Raw genomic sequence first — 18,020 nt, 5'->3', positions numbered from 1 at the left:
GTGGTGGAACAGAGGGAACTTTAGTCTGCATCTGACTCTGCGACACCTGGCCCGGGAGAACGACATGATGAAACTGAAATAGAAATTAATCCATTCCCTAGCACTAACGTTGCTCACCTTGATAAGCACAAAACATTTTTTTTTAAAGAAATTAAAAGATAGCTAAGAAAAGGTACAGTCCAGATTTTAAAAGAGGGAAACAACGTATAGTGCCCTGATCAGAGCACACCTTGAACACTGTGTCCCATTCTGGTCACCGAGACTTAAGGGAGACATTCAAGCGTTGAAAACAGTGCATAAAGCCGCAAGACCGAACCCTGTTATTAGAGGTTTGAGTTACGAGAAGAGACAGGAGAAACTTAGGCTTTTCAGTCTGGATAGGAGACAACTAAGAGGTGAGCTTATAGAGCTAGAAGGTAGTAAAGGGAATGGAAATCCAGAAATTTACTTCAAACTGTAGGACAAGGAGAACACAGGTTCAAACTAGTAAAAGACAAATTTAGGACTCATATCAGGGAGTTTTTCTTCACACAGAGAGTGATCAGCACCTGGAATGGACTCTCAGATAGAATAGTGGAGCAAACACCTATGAATCATTTGAGAACTAATTGGATACTGCAATAGGGTGACTGGATGCATGAACTTTGGTGGGCCAAAGGCCTTCCTTATCCATAATTAACTTGTGATCTTACAAATAAAAAGTAGTCACCTTCTTTCAAAAGTTGGAATGACAACACATTTTTTCTTTGTTTCTACTATTTTGTTGTATCCCTCATTTTAAATGTTCTCTTCTGTGCCCTGCTCCAATCAGTGGGTCAACAAAGATTCCACATGAACATTTCCCTTTAAGAAGGAGCAGTGGGAAAATGATCTTTGAATGTAACACCACCACACTGGGAGAGGAGAGGGGTAAAAGTTCTCACCCAGAAAACAGACTTCTTTTTAAAATCGTAGTGAGTATTCACACCACTGTATCAGCCGATGAGTTGGAGGCGGGGTGGGACTTACAGCAAACAGAGTCTATTTTACAGCAAACAGTCTATTTACTCAGGAAACAGCAACAAAATCTATTTAAACAGTGCACTACAGTGAACAGTCAACTTACTCAGCAAACAGAGTCTATTTAAACAGAGTCTCTATGAACTACAGCAAACAGAACTCATGACTGAAACTACAGCAAAGTCTCCCGATAAAAGCAGGATTATTTCTCCAGCAAAATGCAGTGAGTGGAGCAGAGTTACTTATGTACGTAAAATCAATCCCAATCACTTATAGCAGTGAGGGCACCAGGTGTGATTGACGGGGCAGTTACCCAATCATCTCCATTCTGGCCAGGACTTGTGGTGTCACTATATGCAGCCTTTAAAAATTCACCATTTGTACCAATTGCTGCAAAGTGTTACAGTCGTGGGTAGCGCTCATCATACAGTGCTCAACATTCATGCTGTAGAGACTCTGGTTCCATTCTCCACCATAAAGAATCATTCACATGCTTGTACCCCAACAGTCATGTTTCATCGGCTCTTGAGGAGATGGAATGTGTTGCACTGGGACAACATGTAGCTTGAAGAGATAAAAGGTGGTTAGAAGCCTAACCTCACCTTGCAGTAAAGCACAGCCCATCAGCCAGTTAGAGAAAGTCCTTGGCCCAGGCCAGCTCACTCCCTCCTCTGAAGGACAATGTTGGCACAACAAAGACAGTGGAGGGGGGTTATAAAAGAGGAATGAAAGAGAAAAGTTAAAAAAGAGAAAGCTTTGCATTCAGATGGCCTTATCAAATCTCTCAAAAACACTTTGGAGTGCAATATACAGTGAACTATTTGAATCAATGTGGAGGCCATTTTCGGCACAGCAAGATCCTACAAATGAGACAAATGAAAAGTCAACCATTTTCAATGCAATTGGTTGAGGAATAATTCAGGTATTAATTCAGACTATAGATCAATTTTCAACAACTTCTTAAAATGCTACATAATATTTCCATCTGCTTGGGTTTGCAATCCTGTGAGTATACTTATAATTTCTAGGTTAAATGATCTACAAAACTTGAAGTCTCTCTGTTAGTGCAGAGTCCTGCTGGGGATTTTAAGGTCCTAAACAAAATATACATTAATCAGGTTTTCTATATAACATCTGCAGGCCACTTATAGTCATAGATTTGAATACACTGAATAATTAAACATGATTATACAACTCATTTATGGGGCTGTGGTATTTCAGCAATGTAATAATTTTATTCTGCCTGTAAGATTGTAGAACTCTTTGAACCTTGATGATTGGTCCATGTTAACCACATGATAATGGTCACAGTTAGCAAAATAGTCAGGTGGCCATGGTTGATTCCATACACTTCTCTGAACATGACTCTGCAACCAGCCGATCTCTGCCCATTCCAACCAGACTCTGCAACCAGCCTATCCCTGCCCATTCCAGCCCAACTCCTACAACCAGCCTATCCCTGCCCATTCCAGCCCAACTCCTACAACCAGCCTACCCCTGCCCATTCCTGCCTGATTCCTACAACCAGAACTAGAGGTCTTCAAATGCTATGATATAATCAAGTAGGGTTCTCACATTGTAGGTATGATAGGGGCCTTTAAGACAAGTGAAAATTAACTAACTAAAATTGCGCGATGCCCAAAACTGAAGCAAATCTCCATGGTACTTTTCCCGGGAGAGACAAGACTGGGGATCAGAGCAAAGACAAGGAAAGAACTAAAAAACTAAACCAAAACTGATGCAGAAAAAGAAAGCAGAGCTAAGCAGAAAAGAGGACTAAAAAGAGAAAAGCACTAATAGAAGAAAATGGGGTACAAATGAATGACTAGTGCCCTCCACAAACAGACAAGTCAAAAACACAGACAGGTCCACGGACAGGTCCACTCACACATGCATATCAGTATACTTCCACAAACCCTCAAAGCTCCTCTTGTGTACATACCTTTGGTGGACTGTGGACCTCTGCTTTTTGTGTTTTAGTCTTTGACTTCGGAAGGTCTGGTATCGATTCGTAAACATTTTCAGAATCAGAAACTCGCGTTTGTGGAAGGACCTTAGATTTAGCAGATTCCTTCGTTTCCGCAGTCCTTGGACGTTCAAATATCACAGCACCAATCCCTGCAGAAGAATATCTTTTAGGACTGACCACATGGCTAAAGCTGGCACGTCGTGGTGGGTTGGCTTTTTCTGATGGGCTAATGTCTTTTGTCGTGTTGAACCCATAGTTAGGATTGAGGCCTTGTGGATTAATAGCTAGCTGTACCGGAGCGAGTTTTCCTACCAGGCTAAGTCTTTGTGTATGGTTAGCTCGCTGTTTGGAGTTGACCCTGACTGTGGCACTTTGCCATTTCAATGTTTTGGTGAAGGTGCACTTTTGATCGTCAGATTCTTCATTGTTCATAAGTGTTCTGTTCACTTCGCTGTAACATGGCGCCAAATCTGGTGCCACGCTAGAACTCTGTGAAGCATTTGCTGAGATAGGCAGCGTCTGAGGGCTATCATTGCCCAGATGATACAATGAAGGTTTCTTGTCCTCAGTAGGACTTGAATTGGGCTTGTTTTCTTTCTCTTGGATTGGATCCGAACTGGAGATGTTCTGCCCTTGGTGTTCTTGGTGAAGCAGGTGATCTTTCTCAACATCACAATGGTTTTTAAATACACTTGGCGTCTCACTCACCTCTCCTCCATTTTGGTTTTTGGTAGCATTAGATCTGTTCAGGGACTGGACCCCAGGAGAAGCTGGCAATTCCTTCACGTAATGTGCTGGCACGTAGAATGGTTTGGATTGGTCATCCTTCTTGACGTGCCACCAGTGGTCATTGGTTCTTGAGATGAGAATATATTTCTCATTTTGCTTAATCGAGATGTTTCGCCCATCCCTTGCTGTGTACTGATAGTTATAGTCAACCTGAACAAAGACATCCCCTGTGACTGAAGACATCTCCAACCCAGATTAAGTGCTTTCAGCGAGTTTCCTCTTAGGGAGACCACCTCATTGCTGTAAAAGAAAGAAACATCAATCAGTACTTCATTCCATAAGCACATAGTCTTTTGCAACTTGTAACAACAAATCTTGATGCTGGATACAGTTCCATGGGTGCTGTTCATCTCCAGTAACTTACCCAAGTGACCATGCTTCATATATGTGCCTATAGGGTGAATGATGGCAGCAGGCCATTCAACCTACGACAGCATCATAGTTAAGCCCAGTAGATAGACAGTCAGTCCCTCCCTCCCTCCCTCCCAGGAATCTTTGCTGATTTTTTCCCCCTTCTACTTGTGGTTAACTGTAGCTCCTCTCTTGCTGGTCCCGCTGACACCAGCTAACTCAGCACAGACCGGCAGTCGAACCTAAGATTCCTTTATCACATGGCTCAGACCCAGACTGGGTGAGGCGCTTACCAGCTGAGCAGTGGGGAGCAATCTCAGGATGTGTTTTAAACCAAGTGTGCAGCATATGGAATGTTACCAAACTGCAGTCACTTACAGCAGCCTCACTTCAGTTCAAGTTACACGTTCAAGGGCAATTTTCTGCTACAACTATCACAGCACTGAATTTCCTCCTGTCAGAATTATCATTTGTATTTTTAGGTAGCCGTGTAAATATAACTTCTGGAAAATTCATTTCTGAGCAGCTTGAAATGTTATCAGGGTTCAGACCTCCCTCTGACTTCAGTATAATAATTTTACTAGAAAAAAAAAGGAAACTAAAATTGTGTTCAAATTGTGTACGGTGTCTCTTTTGCAAAATTGTTCACTATTCCAGGATCATCCTTGAATGCAAAGATAACCCATGGCTTCTTTTCTGCATGTCCAACCATCTCCTTAAACCCTTTTCCCTCCACCCTCACCTCCGACAAGTGAGAAGAGTTCGATATCACCAAGATGGAGACCATCCATTCAGCTGCCTCTGCTGCTCCCCCCTTTCTCTTGCCCATCAAGCCTAACCTCCCCCCAGGCTCCCCCCTGCCCTAGATCTAAACCCGCATCCTTCCCTGGCATCTCTCCTATCTCCCCTCATGCCTTCTCTGAGCTCATATTGTCCATGAGACTCACCTCCTGCTACCTTGACCCAATTCTCACAAAACTGCTGACCACCCAACCTCCCTTCCTGGCCCCATGCTCGCTGACATTGTAAATGGTTCCTACTCCTCAGGTACTGTCCTCCTTTTCAAAATTGCTCCCCTTCTCAAAAACCGACCCTTAAGTTTTCTACAACAGCCAATCTCCAGACGCCATCCTACAACTCATCCGCTTCATCCTGGATCACAATGTCTTCACCTTCGATAACCAGTTCTTTACCCAAACACACGGAACAGCCACGGGGACCAAATTCGCACCCCAATACGCCAACATTTTCATGCACAAGTTCGAGCACGACTTCTTCACTGCACAGGACCTCCAACCAACGCTATACACCAGATACATCGACGACATTTTCTTCCTATGGACCCACGGCGAAGAATCACTGAAGAGACTACACGATAACATCAACAAGTTCCATCCCACCATCAAACTCACCATGGACTACTCCTCAGAATCGGTTTCTTTCCTGGACACACAAATCTCCATCAAAGATGGGCACCTCAGCACCTCACTCTACCGCAAGCCCACGGACAACCTCACGATGCTCCACTTTTCCAGCTTCCACCCCAGCCACGTCAAAGAGGCCATCCCCTATGGACAGGCCCTGCGAATACACAGGATCTGCTCAGACGAGGAGGAACGCGATGGACACCTACAGACGCTGAAAGACGCCCTCGTAAGAACGGGATATGACGCTCGACTTGTCGATCGACAGTTTCAACGGGCCACAGCGAAGAATCGCATAGACCTCCTCAGAAGACAAACACGGGACGCAACCAACAGAGTACCCTTCGTCGTCCAGTACTTCCCCGGAGCGGAGAAACTACGCCATGTTCTCCGCAGCCTTCAACATGTCATCAATGACGACGAACACCTCGCTAAGGCCATCCCCACGCCTCCACTACTCGTCTTTAAACAGCCACTCAACCTCAAACAGACCATCGTTCGCAGCAAGTTACCCAGTTTTCAGGAGAACAGCGTCCACGACACCACACAACCCTGCCACGGCAACCTCTGCAAGACATGCCAGATCATCGACACGGATACCACCATCACACGAGAGGACACCACCCACCAGGTACATGGTTCATACTCCTGTGACTCGGCCAATGTTGGCTACCTCATACGTTGCAGGAAAGGATGCCCCGGAGCATGGTACATTGGCGAGACCATGCAGACACTGCGACAACGGATGAACGGACACCGCGCAACAAGCGCCAGACAGGAGGGTTCCCTCCCGGTCGGGGAACACTTCAGCAGTAAAGGACATTCAGCCACCGATCTTCGGGTAAGCGTTCTCCAAGGCGGCCTTCGAGACACACGACAACGCAAAATCGTCGAGCAGAAGTTGATAGCCAAGTTCCGCACCCATGAGGACGGCCTCAACCGGGATCTTGGGTTCATGTCACGCTACACGTAACCCCACCAGCAAAAAGGGGAAAAAAAAGTTATGTTTTTAATATTCTCTCTCTCTCTGCCATTTGGGTTTCTTTCTGTCTGTCTGTTTAATTGACACAATGTATATCCAGTGTACTGGGACGTGCTGTTCTCCGTGACTGGCCTGTTTGAATAACAACGACACCTTTTGATTGGTGTGATGCTGTCCCAGCCTAGTATAAGATATGCGATTTGAGAACCTTTTCACTCATTCACCTGACGAAGGGGATAATCTCCGAAAGCTTGTGATTTTAAAATAAATTTGTTGGACTATAACCTGGTGTTGTAAGATTCCTTACAACTATTCAAAGAAGAGCAAGGAGTTCTCCCAGTGTCCTGTCCCAACATTCCTCCCTTAACCAGCACCACCAAAAAAGACAGATAACTTGTCATTCACCTCATTTTTTTTTTATGTGCAATTGACTGCCACACTTGCCTACATAACAACAGTGACCATACTTCAAAAGTAGTCCATTGTTGGTGAAGCACTTGAGATGTTCTGAGGACCTGGTAAGACACTATGGGGGTCAAATTAATTTGGGTGGTAGCACAAAAAGACCAATAGCGCATTAGCCGCCAGTCAAGTCAATGGAAAAGAAAATCAGTTGGAGTGTAAAACGAGGGGTTGATGCACTGTTGCCTGGTTTGTACCTCCCAAGAGAAATTTCACTACCTAAATAAATGCAATTTCTTTCTATTGGGAGTGAGGATCGTTTACAAATTTGACAATTTTTGATTCATTGTGGCTTTCGGTAGCATAGCATTCCATAGAATGTTCAAGGCATCATAATAATCCAAATGATGGAATAATGTCTCGTTAGTAGCCTGGTAACGTCTTGACATTGATAATGGTTTGAGGCTCTGGTGTTCCTAAAAATTAAATTGAATACTGTTGATGATATTGGATGTTCTGCAACCACAGGTGCCTCGTACCTTCCTACTGAACTTGTGCCTGTCTCAGGAAATCAACCTGCATGCACTGCTCTGGCCCTTCTGCATTCGCTGTAAGTTGCTAGTCCCTGTGAGTATGATGGAGACTCAATTGCTTGAGTGTGAAAAAGCACAGGAGTGGTTCCTCATACCCGCTGCAAGAAGAGGTCTTAACGCAGATTCATTTTGGAGGTCTACACCTGCAATGCCATTGGTTCCCTGCAGCTCCAGTCGATGGTGAGAGAGGCACAAGTCGACAGCCCTATTCCTACTCCTTCCACTGGCAGTGCGATACACTCCTGCACCATTGTTAATTCCAACAGGGGAATAATTTTGTTGTCCAGTCACATAGTGCCACACGCCAAGGTAATAACACAGTTTATTACCGAATAAAATCTTATTAAACCTCTCTGTTAGTAGTATGAAGGTGTTGATATGCAATCACTTACATGGAAAAATTTGAGGGTAGTTCTCACTTTGGAGTTTAGTGTATTGCCACCAACTTCAATTAAAAGGAAGATTGGGTGGGGTGTATAAACGGCGGCCGATCATAACTGCCAGTTTTCTGCCTGTGCCCAAAGTGAAAATTAATTCCATTGATAAAGTACTTGGACCATGTATTCTTATCCAAATGATGCACAGACTGTGTTTGTTTTTGGGCAAAAACTGGGCAACCTGGACCTCGGGATCTAACCCCATGAACCCCTCAATGATGCTTCCCTCCATAAATAAGGAGCCAACAATTAAAACCAGAATAGCAAGAGAACAGCACCCTGTCACAAAATGATGCTGATGAGGCTGGCCCCAAGCCCAGGATGTCCAAACCTCCTGCCCCACATTTACTCACTTGTTTCCTTGACGAGCTATAGCTAGCAACCTGCTCCAACCTCCTCATCCACAAAGTATCCAAGCGAGTACAAGCCTGGCCAGCACACTCATAGCACATGTGTAAGATATCAATGTATAAAGTACCACATGAACACAACGGGGCTGATAATGTGGTCTCAGCTACACATAGCACCAGGAGTGCTGCCTATCAGATGCTGGATGCACATGCACTTTAATGCACTGATGTCACCATATAATGCAAGCTCAACTTATTATAACATTCTATTGTTGCTCCCACTGTGTAGCATGTAATGCACTGCGACAAAGAATCACAGGGGCAGGATCTTGGGTGCCAGCAGCATGTGTGCATCATTGGTGTCTCCATCTTGAACGGTCACTTGTTGGCACAGGAGGCAAGAAGGTAAAAAAAGTGTAACTGGAAAAAAATTCTGGACTGACATTGAGGGTAAGCTAAACTGGGACTCAACTGCACTTCTTTCTCTAATATATATATATATATATATATATATATATATCATTTGTAGGATCATACGCAAGTACATATGTTTTATTATATATCTAGATAAATAAACAGCTGCATCTAGCACACACCTTTGTCTGTCACACCTCAGGTGTCACACATGCAATCTCCCACGGACATGGACAGAGGAGAGTTGGACTGTGTAACTGGCGGAGGCAGATGGCGGGAAGGTTGGTCTGAACGGAGGTCAGAAGTGAGGGTGAGTGCCAGATTAGGCATTGGGAAGATGTTTTTTGGTGGGATGTGATTGGGTAGAAAATAGAAATTGGAGAGAACATTTTTAGCAGAATGGAGGAGCTCATCCCAAGTTGCAAAATATCATCACCTTAATGACGGCACATTGCAATTTATCTTTTGAGAGTGTTATACAGGCCTATCTCAGCATCACTATAGCTGTTAGTGAATTATAAAGGTCCTTGTTATGATTGAATGAGTGAAAGGAAAGCAATAACCAGATAACATCACCAATAGTATGTACAAAGATGGAAGACCAGATGCCACTGTGCTTTGAATACAATCTCTTCACTTCTAAGCTTTGCTTTCAAGTTCTGTTTCCAACAGATATGAAACACTCCACCCACTAACAGAGATTTGATGTCCCAGTCTGTTTTGCCTTTGTAACCTAGTAACATATTTTGGCATATGGTGAAATACATGGTTTTGTTCTGATATTGTGCAAATCTGATATTGTGTTTATCTTGACAGGTTAGATGAGTCAGTAACTTTCACTCAATTAAGCGTGAGAAGATTGAACTCGAACAATGTGTGGCCATCTCAAGAGGTAATTTGGAAGAATCCAAGGACTACCAAGACACTATCTGGAATGCCTGTGACATCGCATGATATCATCCATCACACAAATACAACCATAACAGCCTTTAGATGAACGAACCGTACTCTATCCTCCCATCAATAGGTTAGTAATAAAGTCAACACAAGTGGAAAACTAGAAGAAATGTTTGTTTTAAAAAGTTGAAAGAAATTAAAGGGATATTGAATTACACCCTTCGGCTTTGTTGCTGCATTTTGAAGCCGTTACTTTTACCTATTTATTGCAGGAGACTCGACAAGCCTGTAAGCTGGGATTTTTTGCAGTTGCAGCTGTCAACAATAAATAAACAAACAAACAATAAGTAATAAAAGAAGATTTCAATCCTCTGCACCTTGGGCTATGTTTTGATGCACATTTTCGGAAATGAAGTACGATGACCAAAATTAGTTTCATAACTAACCAAATCATGTGCTCGAAATGACAAGACTTGAGTACACAGGTCTAGCTATCAATGGTTAGAGGGGAGTTTTTAGTTTGAGATGAACGTGGGATGATTGCAAACGTTCCCTTTGAAGAATATTTGTTCCCTAATAAAAGTTTCTCCAATAAATAATTTCACTGGAAATCACAGGTATTCAATGCTGTTATTATGCTTTCAATTTGGTGCTGGATGATGCTGGTATCCAATGGCCTATAATGTTATAAGAGGAACAGATACCCATACTGCACCTCTCACCAGATACCCATACTGCACCTCTCACCAGATACCCACACTGCACCTGTAATCACACCCTTGGAAAATCGGGGTCCCACTGCATTCACATTGAGTTGGATCCAAGAGCTAACATAATGGAGGGAGAAATTCAACTCACGGCCACCCATTTTATTCCTTGAAAAGCGGTCAGCCAGCAGTTGTAAATGGCGGGCACGGGGGCGGGTTGCCTTCAGCTGCCCATTGATACCCAAGGCCCGCCTGATAAAATGTTCAGGTAGGCCTGTACATGGGAAAGTCACCTGAAACAGGCTTAAGTCTGCTTAAATATGCAAACCAGGGTCCTTAATTGGTTGTAGGACCCCGACTACAAAATGTGGGTACAAATGGATACGTACGTGTGGCTAAGGGAACTAACTCTCACGCATTGGGTGTGCCAGCCTTGTCCGAAATTCAGAGTGCCAAGCAAGTGCAATAGAGTGGGTGCAAATGAGATGGCATTGTTTAATACTGACTCACTCTCAGACAGCACGGGCACTGTAATGCTGCTGATATATTTGTAACATCTGGGGTACTGCATTTAGTTTTGCGCACCAAATCTCAGGAAAGATATATTGGCCTTGGAGTGGGTACAGCGCAGATTCACCAGAATGATACTAGGGCTTAAAGAGTTACATTATGACGATAGGTTGCATAAACTTGGCTTGTATTCCCTAGAGTTTAGAAGACTAAGTGGTGATCTAATTGAGGTGTTTAACATGATAAAGGGATTAGATAAGGTAGATATAGAGAAACTATTTCCTCTGGTGGGAGGATCCAAAACAAGAGGGCATAATCTTAAAATTAGAGCTAGGCTATTCAGGAGTGAAATTAGGAAGCACTTTTTCACACAAAAGGTAGTGGAAATCTCGAACTCTGTCCTCCAAAAGACTGTAGATGCCGGGTCAATTGAAATTTTCAAGGCTGAGATCGATAGATTTTTATCAGGTAAGGATATCAAGGGGTATAGAGCAAAGGCGGGTAATGAAGTTGAGGTACAGATCAGCCATGATCTAACTGAATGGTGGAACAGGCACAAGGGGCTGAATGGCCTACTCTTCTTCCTATGTGTGTGGTTCTACAGGAAGGACAAGAGTGTGGCATAAAGGGATTGGGCCTATTTTTGATGGAAAACAATTACATTTACCGGTCAACATAATTTGTGGGACTAAAAATGATCCCACTCAGGCGAAAAACCCACCAACTATCCAGAAGGATGAAGTTTTTGAGAGCTGCCAGCACAGGAGCTGACAAGAAAATGGGAAGGGTAGAAATGAGAAAAAGCCATTAAGGACAATAGGGTAAATTGAATGTGCTCTACCATCATGGAGCTTTACCTGTCACAACTGTAATTAGGGAATATGTTCACATGCCCCTTCCATTTGGGAGTGCATTAGAGAATTCCCGATATGTGGTCCCAGAGGTGCAGCGAGACTCGCAATTAGACAGTCCATGAGCTCAGTGGGAGCAGCCATCTTTCACAAATCCTGCTATTACTGCTTTCGAGTCCAAGGTCTAAAAAGCAGTTAAAGTCAGCTTCAACTCTCTCTGACAGTGTTTACAGGCAACCATCAGGGAGGGATTCAATCGGGTCGTTGTCCCTCAAAGAGATGGCCTCCAGCAGTAGTCGACTTCAATGCAAGAGAAAAATCAGAGAATTGGGATTGATTTTAATTGCTTTCTATTTTAAGTTTTTTTTTTGAACAGTGCGTGCAATGGGCATTAAATGTGAAAAACTAGAGTTAAGTCAAGGAGTATGAAGGGAACGGAATTAAAACACGGTCTCCTCTTGATTCAAAGTCGGGTAATTCAAATTAGCCAATAATTCAATTTTGAACAGTACATTCCGACTTTGTTGTGTTATTTACAATGCTTAATTCAAATTATTGAATAATTCAATTATGAGTGCAAAAACCAACTTTCAGTAATCAGAACTAGGCTGCACACAGTTGAAATGCTAAGATCAATATAGTCCCTAAATTATGGTCTGCATTTCTACAGTGTGTTAGTCCAGTTCCTACACATGTACTAACTCTGCTAGTGAGGTCACCCGTAATCGCTGTGTATGCTATATTTTTTTCAAAAATTTGAGAACATAGAGATACAGGGGTAGAAATTTATCAGTGCCCGGTTTCGGGTGTAAAGGCGACAATACAGATGCAACGTGCGCCCAAACCAGCAGGCCCGAGGCCGGCCAGAAATGAGGCCTCGGGCCCCATTAATATTAATCGGGTGAGCTACCAGCACCTGGCGCGCCTCCACATATACCTCTCTCATTTGAACAAAATAAATATCAGGACAGGGCGGGGAGTCGAGCGACACTGGGAGGAGAGGGGAAGGGGCGATCGGGATGTTATGGAGTCGGGGAGCACTCTTTCTCCTCCTGTTGCCTGCTGAAGAATCCTGAGCGCATTAGGCCCAGCTCCTACTCCACTCATCGGAAACCAATTTCCCAGAGGGATCCTTAAGCAGGCATTATGCCCATCATTAACATTTTAGGCGGCTGCCCGGGACGCCTCAAAACTAGGCCCGACGAATTCAGCAGTGGCCTGAATGCAGATTGGGTGCAGGCCATCTCACTACTAAGTTGGTCAATGTTGGGCCCATTTTTCACCCAAAAAACAGGAGCAACACATCCCAATTTTTACCCCACAATTTTTTGTAACTGTTGAATCTTTAAGAGAAGTCCAATGCACCACCAAGTTAGCCTAACCCTTTTCATGCGTGGTGGCCTGACTTTTAGGTTAGCTAGAACTTTCCCCAGCTTGCAGATTAATTTCTAATAATAGGGATGAAGGACACAGTGGGCAATGGGTGAACCCCTAGATGGCATAGCTGCAACCATCTTGGAGAGATCATCGCCATGTTCTGGCTATCCTGCGACCATTATAGGTACAATTATAAGCAGACTTGTGGGCACAGTTGCAGATCCAGCTACATTCCTGCCCTTCACAGCTGGGTGAAGAAATATTTGCCATTTATTCCGGTTACTCTAGTTGCAGAATTATGTCCTAAATGGGTGGCTCTCTTTGACCACCAATAATGGATTTGGATTACACATTCATTAACTTCTACATTGGCAATTAACCCTCAATTCATAAAAACAACAAAGAGTAAATGTTCTGAATGTGCTCTCCCAACATGGAGTCTCTCCCATTCACAGCACACATTGGGAATTTGTGAGTGTGCCCTCGTTATGGTGGGCGGGCATGCCCAAATTCCCATTATGCACTCCCAGTAGGTGAGTTACTGGGTCAGGATTGTACATTTCTGAAATTTACTTTAGGGTCCTTAATGAATTCACTGCAGGCTAGAGATGCAATAAGAAATATCCTGTTGGTAAAAAAGTGCATTGGTACAAACTTAAGTTTCTCCACAACATATCTGCATTTTGCTCAGAATATTGGACAGAGAGCGTTGTGAACAAAGCATTTCAGTTTACAATTTGCTAAGTAGGATGCAAAACTCAAAACACATCAGCAATGCTTTATAGTTCACATTAGTGATTCGAATGTATCCATAGTAGTGACAGCATATGAGAAAAACTCAGATGGGAAATAATGTAGACTTAAATAAAACCACTTGCAGCAATGCAATTGAACGTCTCAGATTCTGACGCACACTTTATCTCTGCCATCTGTCTGGTTACATTGGTCTGGCAACTTAATGTACACTGGCGGGAAGGTCGACCCACAAAAGGAACATAACAGGAAATATCATTCAATGAAAAACCTTGAGCTTTATCAACATTACTGATATTGTACAGAAACAGATATTGTACCTGCAGTACAACACCCACAAAAGGGATCCTTCTCAATTCTGAGCCAAACTTCCACATAATAACATAAGAAAAATTAACAGTAAGAAAAGGCCACTTGAAGCTCATTCCTCCAGTACCCTAATTCTCCCAATAAAGGTTATCCCTCAAATATCTCAACTTCCCATCAAAACTCATCCCTCGAGTCTCCTAACTCTCCCATAGAAACTCATCTCTCGAGTCCCCCGACTCTCCCATTGAAGTTCACCGTTCTAATATCCTTTCTCCCCATTGATTTCCATCCCTTTAGCACCTTAACGTTCCCATTGAAGCCCATTCCTTTAGTATTCTATACTATTCCAAACAATTTTCATTCTTTGAGTAAATAAGTTCACTTAATATTTGATTTAAATTTATTTTCACTAATTTGCACTTGTGTCCTCTGGTTCTACTGTCCTGGCTTAATTTGGACTAATAATGTTACTTTAATTCTGCATTTAGTGAGCAAACTTGGCGAAGTGAAACAAATCTTGATGGAGAATGAATTTTCATTTAAATTTAATTTTGCAGTCCATGCACTTAGTAGCAGGATGAGAGCTACCCCAGCGATACATTGTGTCGTGGTAATGAGCCATATAGAGCAGAAAGGCCCAGGTTCGGTTCCTGTTCTGTGGTGAGCTAGCTGATCTCAGCCTTGCTCACTATAATTAGCTTCACTCCTGGACTCGAGTGGGGAAAAATCCGCCGCTGCTCCTGATTTTGATCACGACCCAGTGACCCCTGCTGGAAGGTGTATACATACGTGGACATCAGGTGAGGGCAGGATGAAGCTGGGATCGGATACCCTCTATGGTTGAGAAGACTGATGATACTCACTGTCTAGACTCAGACAAGAAGGGTCACTTAGACAAGGAAAGGAGGAACGAAAATTTACAAAACACAAAGCCCAGCAGACTAATTACCCAAATTCTTGCCTTCCCAAATGCTTATTTGTTCACTTTATAATACCTCAGTTAAGCACCTCACCATTCCCGAACTAGCCAGTGTGAATCCCACACCTATAGCAACAATCCTTTTAAATTGTCCAAACATGGACAAAAGAGCTGAATTCCAGAGGTGAGGTGAGAGTGACTGCCCTTGACATCAAGGCAGCATTTGACCGAGTGTGGCACCAAGGAGCCCTAGTAAAATTGAAGTCAATGGGAATCAGGGGGAAAACTCTCCAGTGGCTGGAGTCATACCTAGCACAAAGGAAGATGGTAGTGGTTGTTGGAGGCCAATCATCTCAGCCCCAGGACATTGCTGCAGGAGTTCCTCAGGGCAGTGTCCGAGGCCCAACCATCTTCAGCTGCTTCATCAATGACCTACCCTCCATCAAAAGGTCAGAAATGGGGATGTTCGCTGATGATTGCACAGTGTTCAGTTCCATTCGCAACCCCTCAAATAATGAAGCAGTCTGAGCCCGCATGCAGCAAGACCTGGACAACATCCAGGCTTTAGCTGATAAGTGGCAAGTAACATTTGCGCCAGACAAGTGCCAGGTAATGACCATCTCCAACAAAAGAGAGTCTAACCACCTCCCCTTGCCATTCAATGGCATTACCATCACCGAATCCCCCACCATCAACATCCTGGGGGTCACCATTGACCAGAAACTTAACTGGACCAGCCACATAAATACTGTGGCTACAAGAGCAGGTCAGAGGCTGGGTATTCTGCAGCGAGTGACTCACCTTCTGACTCCCCAAAGACTTTCCACCATCTACAAGGCACAAATCAGGAGTGTGATGGAATACTCTCCACTTGCCTGGATGAGTGCAGCTCCAACAACACTCAAGAAGCTCGACACCATCCAGGACAAAGCAGCCCGCTTGATTGGCACCCCATCCACCACCCTAAACATTCACTCCCTTCACCACTGTCGCACAGTGGCTACAGTGTGTACCATCCACAGGATGCACTGCAGCAACTCGCCAAGGCTTCTTCGACAGCACCTCCCAAACCTGCGACCTCTACCACCTAGAAGGACAAGAGCAGCAGGTACATGGGAACATCACCACCTGCACGTTCCCCTCTAAGTCACACACCAGCCCGACTTGGAAATATATCGCCGTTCCTTCATCGTTGCTGGGTCAAAATCCTGGAACTCCCTTCCTAACAGCACTGTGGGAGAACCTTCACCACACGGACTGCAGCGGTTCAAGAAGGCGGCTCACCACCACTTTCTCAAGGGCAATTCGGGATGGGCAATAAATGCCGGCCTCGCCAGCGACGCCCACATCCCATGAACGAATAAAAAGAAAATTAAGCGGAGATCCCGTGGCGTTGCTCACAGATAAGTTGGATCTTATGCTGTTTTATAACAACGTGATTATTAATTCACACAACACTAAGGCGGAGCTATGCTTAATTTGGCCTGTCCCTTTAAGGCCACAAAGTCTCATTGCAGTAAACATCCCGAGGTCAATTACAGATTGTCTGCTGTTGGTGAGGACAGTTTGTGGATTGTCAGGGGTTTGTAAATTTTCAGATCCAGGTCGAAAGAAACCAGCATGGAATGACTGTCTCTCTTTTTGCTCTTCCTTTATACTTTTAAAGTGTGACTTCTGAAATATGATGTAGACACTCGACATGTATATAGATTAGAGATAAAAATTGACTGCAATCGCTAAATCTGAAAAAAATCTGACCGAGGGATCTAAACCTAAATCTTATCCCATCTTTTCTTGTTTCAGATACTAACGGACCTGCTGTACTATTATGGCTCCGACCTCATTTCAGAGGGTCTTCTCTGTGATACCTTTCCTCATTTGCCATTTGTCGAACGTTTAGTGTTTGCAGAGCCCTCTGCACCTTCATGTTGTTTGTGCACCATGAACAAAAGGGGTTGCAGCAAGTTGAATAAGAGATTCAGGGGCGAAAATTGGATAAGGGTCCGTTCTGGGCGATGGTACCACCCCGCGCCCGACGGGCCCTGGGCAGGCAAGACGCAAGTATGGACCCAAGGGAGCACTTACCTGCAATCAGCGTTCCTTTCTAGGCCTTGCACAAGAAATCAATGCAATTCACACTTTCCACCACCAGAGGGAGATCAATCTCTTAAAGGGAAGATGTTTCTTAGAAATCTCTTAAAAAGATAGCTGGTACCTGTCATTTGCTGAAAATAACAGTTTATTGTCTGCATAGATTCTGAACAGAGATCAGACAACGCACAAGTAAAACACAGATGCAGATCCCATCCCTGTGTTTACACACTGAGTTATGTTAAAACATTGAATAAAGGTTGCGCACCACTAAATCCCACATCCTCCAATCTGCACGCCAGACCTCACCAATCTGCCGATCTGAGTTGGAACCAGGCCTGCGAGAGTGCATGCACCAAGGTTCTCTGCTGATGCACTAGAGACCTTGGGTGCAAGAGGTGGACAGGAGGAGGGACATTCCATATCTGCAGGGGGTGGGGGTAAGAGGCCCTCCAGACATATACTCAAAAGGCGGTGGGAGGCAGCAAGGGGCTGAAGTCAATGCCAGGCACACAGCATCATGAACATGGATGCAGTGCAGGAAGAAATTCAATGCTTTGACATGAGTGGTCAAGGTGAGTGAGGTCATCTGTCAAGTGGTCTCTCCTACCAACTGCACCAAGCACTACATCCCCCATCACCACATACCAACAAATTCTTTCCATCAGTACTCAACTCTTCCAATCAGATACTTCCTCTCACCCTTACACATACCACTGTTTCAAGCCACCCACCCACAACTCACAGGCCAAACACACTGGCAGCTATTCAACCATGACAGGCACATCACCCAGGCACACGTCCCGCTTTCTTGCAGGAGAAGGTGGCGCATTTCAAGAGGCAGCAAGTGGCCGTGGCATTTAGCCCCTCGAGCCTGTTCCACCATTCAATGAGAT

General features: G+C 44.1%; 1 protein-coding gene across 2 annotated transcripts in view; it reads right to left on the bottom strand.

Annotated features, from left to right (window-relative positions):
* LOC137300001 (rho GTPase-activating protein 15-like) overlaps window positions 1-18,020 on the bottom strand; it is a 170,820-nt gene that overhangs the window by 127,079 nt on the left and 25,721 nt on the right. For both annotated transcript variants that reach the window (XM_067969068.1, XM_067969069.1), the window contains exon 3: window positions 2,942-3,997. In XM_067969068.1, coding sequence (XP_067825169.1) covers window positions 2,942-3,940 — 999 coding nt within the window. In that variant the 5' untranslated portion in view covers window positions 3,941-3,997. The remainder of the gene's footprint in view (window positions 1-2,941; window positions 3,998-18,020) is intronic.

This window comes from Heptranchias perlo, chromosome 30 (assembly GCF_035084215.1).
Source record: "Heptranchias perlo isolate sHepPer1 chromosome 30, sHepPer1.hap1, whole genome shotgun sequence".
Classification (NCBI taxonomy): domain Eukaryota; kingdom Metazoa; phylum Chordata; class Chondrichthyes; order Hexanchiformes; family Hexanchidae; genus Heptranchias; species Heptranchias perlo.
Note: the sequence above shows the minus strand (reverse complement) of the source record. Positions and strands in the feature narration are given on the sequence as shown.